The sequence below is a fragment of the Gekko japonicus genome, unplaced genomic scaffold, assembly GCF_001447785.1.
Source record: "Gekko japonicus isolate JY-2015 unplaced genomic scaffold, Gekko_japonicus_V1.1 scaffold330, whole genome shotgun sequence".
Taxonomy (NCBI): domain Eukaryota; kingdom Metazoa; phylum Chordata; class Lepidosauria; order Squamata; family Gekkonidae; genus Gekko; species Gekko japonicus.
In genome coordinates this window covers 77,304-83,773 of record NW_015173132.1, presented here as the reverse complement: position 1 = coordinate 83,773, position 6,470 = coordinate 77,304, and the positions used below count along the sequence as shown (strand labels likewise).

At 45.7% G+C, this 6,470-nt stretch overlaps 1 protein-coding gene across 1 annotated transcript in view; it reads right to left on the bottom strand.

Moving 5' to 3' along the window:
• The window catches only part of PDIA4 (protein disulfide isomerase family A member 4), a 33,800-nt gene that overhangs the window by 23,172 nt on the left and 4,158 nt on the right, over positions 1–6,470 (bottom strand). Inside the window, exon 2 of the mRNA XM_015422151.1 lies at positions 3,834–3,990. Within this exon, the coding sequence (XP_015277637.1) occupies positions 3,834–3,990 (157 nt within the window). The remainder of the gene's footprint in view (positions 1–3,833; positions 3,991–6,470) is intronic.

Here is a 6,470-nt window from a genome sequence, read left to right as displayed (position 1 = left end):
TGCTTCTGAGGAGGCTGCCGGGCCCAGGGATGGGGGGGGGGGCTGCTCCAGCAGTGGGGGTGTGTGGGCTGGAGGCCCGCAGAGGGCAGGTGCTCCTTTCTGGCTTCCCGCCTGCGGGGTGCCAGTGTAGGGGCCAGTCTGGTGCAGGCGTGCTGTGGAGGCGAATGGTTGAGCCCGAAAATGCCATCACGGTGACTCCCCTGCTGCCCGAAGATGAACCTTTACCTTTAAACTTTAAAGGTAAGATGGGGTGTTTTGCGCATGCGTGAAGCGTGAAGCTCGCCATTCTCTGAATGGCTGCCTATGCGCATGTGCAAACTGAGGGGTCTTTTTTTAAAAAACACCGATGCCCGCTGCATGTGAACGGGCGTACAGCGATGGGATCAGCAGACAGGAGGTGAGTGTGATCGCGTTTCAGCCGGCATAAACTGCACCGGTTGGAACCAGTGCAGTTTATGCCGGCTGAAAAGCCCCGTCTGAACGCACCCGATGGAGTAAGACTACAGACGTGAGTATCCCCCTGCTAGAAACCTCCACAACTAAATTGTATTGGATTTTATGTCTTTGTAAACCGCCCTGAGCCCCGTGCAAGCGGGGAAGGGTGGTTAAGAAATTGAAATAAATATATAAACTACGGAAAGCGTCCTGTGTCAAGAACCCAGTACAAACATAACCCTGGCCTCCAAACGCTTGCACTTCTTTACCATACTGTAAAATTATACACTCCCACCTGTTCTCAACGAAGGTCGGACACATCACATTGGGCACTGTAATGATTCCTTAAGAGTGTGTGTGTGCCTTTAAGTGTTTGGTTGAGGTACAGTGATAGCAGAGCAGAGTGATTGAGAGAGACAAATGTGCTGTGACTGGTGGATGACAGAGTGTGGGAGGGTTTTTTGAAGTGAATCTGTGTGAGTGAATGAGAGTGTCAGTTATGAAAGAGTTATGAAAGTCAGTTGGAATTGTTCAGTTGGAGAGTTAAGTCAGTGAGGGTTATTACAGTTCTGTGTGAGATCCTTAGCCTGAGTGGCTGACTCTAAAGGAAAAAGTCAATCCTGTTAATGTTGGAACTGAGTGTCAAACAAACAAAAGTAAAGAAAAAAGGCTGTGTGTGTGATACATTTGAACAACATATTTACAAGTCCCTTTATCCTAAACAGTTCCAGAATAACTAACCTCATATTTTGTTCTTAGTTCAATAAATCATCTTTTGTTTCAGTTATCCCAGAACTGAATTCAATCCTTCCTCAGGACCACATAGATCCCTGAAAAGCCTACTTTACCAGAAAGAGGAACAGAGAGAAGGTTTGGAAATCCTTAAATTCCTGGTGGCAGCCGAATCTACCCCGTTTAATAAAGCAAAGAGCACATTTAAAGGGAAAACCAGTTCTCCCAAATAAGTGGACGCCACAGGCACCAATATTAAGTTCCCTGCAGCTTCCCCACAGGCGCACCGATGCTACCGCTGTTAGCCACGGTTTAAGGCTAACCAAGGTTCCCTCGGAACCAGGGCTCGAAGATGGTCTCCAAAATCTGGCGCAGTGCAGACCATAGTTAAATACTGGTGCAAATCTCGTTTGTTCATTTATTTAAACTGGAACCAGGCTAAGGTAATCGTGAAAGAAAGAATAACAGACATCGAGAGGCCGTCTGACCTGGCTAGAGACCCAACTTTTCTAGCGCCTTTGCAAACTAAATACTGTGCCACTTATTCTGCATACCTTGTCCATCTCGATGAACGTAAGTACAGAAAAGCCTTCACTTTGGACAGGTGTTCCACGCTCCCCTCAGCAGTGCTTGAGGGTAGGAGCAAGGGAATTCCCTTTGCACAACAGCTTTGCAGATGCGGCTTAGGGGAAGTTGAAACCAGGGCTGTTTTTGGGCAGGAACGCACAGGAACGGAGTTCCGGCTGGCTTCTGAGATGGCCACGCCCAGCAGGAACTCATTAGCATAATAGGCCACACCCAAGAGCAGAAACCCATCCGGATTGGCTACATTAGGGGTGCGTGGCCTAACATGCAAAGGAGTCCCTGCTACAAAAAACCCCCTGGGTTTTGACAACAAACAAGGTAAACAGAATAAGAAGCAAAAGGTGGGTGTGGCTGGATGACCACACTTCTGGTAACATGGGGGTGTGGCCTAATGTGCTAATGAGTTTCTGCTGTTGGGTGTGGCCTATTATGTTAATGAGTTCCTGCTGGGCTTTTTCTACAAAAAGAGCCCTGGTTGAAACTATCTTGCATATGATCCTCAGGTGTCCCTGGTACAAGGAGGTCCGCTCCAGATATCTTGAGCCTTTTGTAAAACTAAGTCCTGATATGACGGAATCTGATTATATAAACTATTTGCTGTCAGATGAAAATCAGCCTGCCTCTAAAGTTGTTGCCAAATTCTGTACCGCCTGCGGCTGTATTCGAAAAGCCCGCTAAATCACATTTTAGTTCTAAGCTGATCTGCTGACCTATATTTTATGTAATATTTATGTATCTTTATATATCCTTTGTATTTATTCTAGCTACTTAATTGCTATAGTCAGTATGTTTTTTAACGTCAGCGTGATTCTGTTGATTTACTGGCTGGATTCCGTAATAATGTATCTATCATTAATTTAATTCATTTATAACCCACCTTTCTCCCCAGTGGGGATCCAAAGCAGCTGACATCATTCTCCTCTCCTGTTTTTATCCTCACAACGTCCCTGTGATGTAGGTTAGGCTGAGAGAGTGAGGAATTTCAGACAGACGATATAATCCAGAAGAGGAACGGTTCCCAAACGGTTTCTGGTCTGTCATTTCAGACAGGACCGTTTTAGAACTGGTTCCCTACCGGAATATATTTGTAATTTTAGACACAAACGCTTCTGTCCCATTTAGGAAACGGGGCTGAAGCGTTTTACCTGACAAACGCTTCCAAGTAGTCTTCAGTTTTCTCTCCCGGTCCCGATGCGCTTTCCCCCGCCGTTTTTCGCCCACGCGGGCAATCTCCGGCTTTTTAAAAAAATAAAACGGTAACGTTATAGCGCTATAACGGAACAGCAGTATATCAACACCATTGGAATGGCTGGAGTGTTTTGTTGTAGTGCTATAGCGCTATAAAGCGAACTCCCCCCCCCCCCCCCCAAAAAAAAAAGCTGGGGAAAAAGCAGTGCAGTCTGAAATGGCAAACTGCTTCAGATCCAGCTCTTTACTGGAAGGGGAAAGCCATGTGTGAAATGGCAGCCCTATACCGGTTTACTCCATGACGGATCAAAAACGGCTTCAAAACGGGTTAAAAAGGGTAATGTGAAATTCCTCAGTGTGACTGGGCCCAGCTCATCCACAAGCGGGGATTCGAACCTGGCTCTCCCAGATATTAGTCTGATATGCTCTTAACCACTATACCATGCTGGTTTTAAAAAAAACAAAAAAAAAAAAACACAGGCATTCATGCTGTAGACAAGAGGGTGAGAACATTTTAGAGAGAGCCAGTTTGGTGTAGTGGTTAAGTGTGCAGAGTCAGACTCTAATCTGGGAGAACTGGGCTTGATTCCAGACTCTTCCACTTGCACCTGCTGGATGACCTTGGGCAAGTCATAGTTCCGGCACAGCTGTCCTTGAAAAAGAGCAGTTTCTGTCAGAGCTCTCTCAGCCCCACCTACCTCACAGGGTGTCTGTTGTGGGGAGGGGAAGGGAAAGGAGTTTGTGAGCCGCTCTGAGACTCCTTTGGGTAGTGAAGGGTAGTGTATAAATCCAATCTCCTCCTCTTCTTCTTCTTCTTATAGCAATGGCCAGCTTATACATGGCAGAAACCTACCATATACCTTTGCTTAAAATAATGCAAATACCAAGCTTACCAGGGGGCATAGAATTCTAAAAGCACGGTATCTTGGCCTTCAACAAATGTATCGAAGTTTGCGTCGTTCAGCACCAGTACACCATTTTCTTCTTTCACTTCAGAATCGTCAACTTCATCATCGTCCTCGTCATCTGACTCCTCTTCAGCAAGAGATTCTGGTTTAATTAAGCAAAAGAGATTGCCGTCACAATGCATGTGTTATCCACCGATATCCACTTCTGTGAAAACTAAAGGTACGGAACGCAATGATTTGGGGCTTGCAAATGGATTCCCAGAACGCTGGAAATTTGTGTTTGTGGAACCACAATAATGAATGAACGATGACATCTAGGACAAGAGATGGCTGCTATGTGAGAAGGCAAAATCTTACTGGCAGTCTAGAAGGAAAACAAATATACACCAAGTGAGATCACTGGTTCATCTAGCCTTGCACTGTTTACTCTGACTCGAAGTATCCTCTAAGATACTGGGCAGCCAGGTCTTTCTGGCCTGGCTACCAAAGACCTTTGATTCTGCAGATACTAGAAATTGAACCCGGAACCTTGCACACCCACACAGCACATGTTAAAGCACTGAGCTAAGGGCCCTTCCTCAAACTACGAGGAAAGGTTCTCAGCCAGGGACAGAAAAGTCATCTTAGTTTCATTCATTTAAAAAAGCACATCTATTTATCCAATTAATTTTTCCCAAGTAAGCATCTGCCAAAGTATCCCACGCAAGGGAGAAAAAGCAGAAACCCCCGAGACTCCTTTACAAGAAGCGGTTCCAAAACTATAGGATGTAACTGGTTTTACTGCCCTCTCTACAACAAGGACGTGGAAAGATCAGATTATCTTCTTCCATTCTGACAGAGAAAATGGGAATAACTCGGGTTTCGCTTTCTTATGCCCCAGAGAGTTCAACAACCTCTGAAAACGTTTTAGAGCTCTCCTGCTCCGGATTTTGACAGCTGAGTTCAAATCAGAATGGGGAAACACAAAGCTCCCTCACTTACCCGTGGCAACTCACCAAGGCTCACTCACACTTCCCTCATCTCCCCTTCCTTCTTGCACCATTTCAAGCGTCGAGCATGGAATTGTATTAGTGACAATGTAATGTGCCCAAATCACATGCAGCTCTTTTAGTGACTCAATAAACCTTTTGCTGTTTGTTGCCTGCCTTCTCTAGCATTCAGAAGGGTTTCTTTTTTTGCAGAGGTACTGTCAGGATATGGTTCAGGAAAGACACTTTGGTAAAGGGATAGGGACTGTACACTATACTACTGTGTACCGCCCGTCGCTGCAAAGTACGCTCCTACTAGGTTATTTCTGCATTAACATGTCGCGTTTAAATGACGATGCTTTGTTTCAGCTCTGTATTCAGATTTCCGCTTGTTTTCAAATTTCGGCAAGCCAAACCCCGTTGTGCGGTTTACTGGATGCCCCCGCTGTTGACTGTATTGACTTACACTGCGAAATCTGCTGTGCACCTCAGTGAGAAAAGCACATTAAAAATAAACATACATTTTAAAAACGGTTGGCTCAGTGACCCATGTAGGGTTTGGCAGGCCGAAAACCGTGAGGTCCCTTCTAGTACGAAGCTGATGATAAATACAAGGGCTTCCAGTGTACGGAGGGGGGGCGGAGCAGTTGTGGGCGAGCAGTGGAAGTTAACATCAGTGTGCAATAAACGGCGCTATCATTCAGTTGAAAAGCTGAACCATGTACTTTCTTATTGGGTTAAATGTAAAAAAAAAATCAATTGCCTTGGAAGCACAGAAACTTTCCCACATTATCCCTGATCCTCCACGTTTCACGGTTAAGGGGAAAATGCTGCTCAATTTTTTTTTACAAAGATGATCCCACTCCAATGGTAACAAGAGAAAGAAATGTTTACAAAAATAGAAGTGCCTCGAACATGACATATTCACGGAGGTACATTTAACTTGGATGCTGCAGTGGCTCAAGTGGTTAAGACGCTGAACTGCAGGCTGTGGAAAGTCAGTAGTTCAGCAGTTCGAGACCCGGGTGCCGCATGACGGAGTGAGCTCCCGTCTCTAGTTCCAGCTCCTGCCAACCTAGCAGTTTGAAAGCAAGAAATTGCAAGTAGATAAATAGGTACCACTTCAGTGGGAAGGTAACAGCGTTCTGTGCACCTTGGTGCTTAGTCATGCCGGCCACATGACCACGGAAACGTCTTCGGACAGCGCTGGCTCTTCGGCTTTGAAACGGAGATGAGCACCGCAACCCTAGAGTCGGATTCGACTGGCTTTCGAGCAAGGGAACCTTTACCTTTTACATTTAACTTAACATGAACAGATCAACTCCAAAAAGCTTAACTTCCTACAGCTCCGAGCCCAGGTAAGAGAGGGAAGAAGACAGGTCCTGTATAAGATGAAAACAGAAGGCAAGCGAGGGCCAAAGCGGCTCAACATCTAGCCACTGAGAGGGTGGGGTCAACTGCTGAGTGTCCCTGAATGAAAGAATTCTACTAACCCTTTCCCCAGGGGTCATTTTGTAGAAAAAGAAGTGTAGGCACACATTAGCATAACTAATTAGCATAACTTATTTGCATATGCCACACCCCCTGACATCACTGGGAGTGTGTCAGAAGGCAACACCCACTGCTTAGGCTCCACTGGACTCTTTTGGATTGC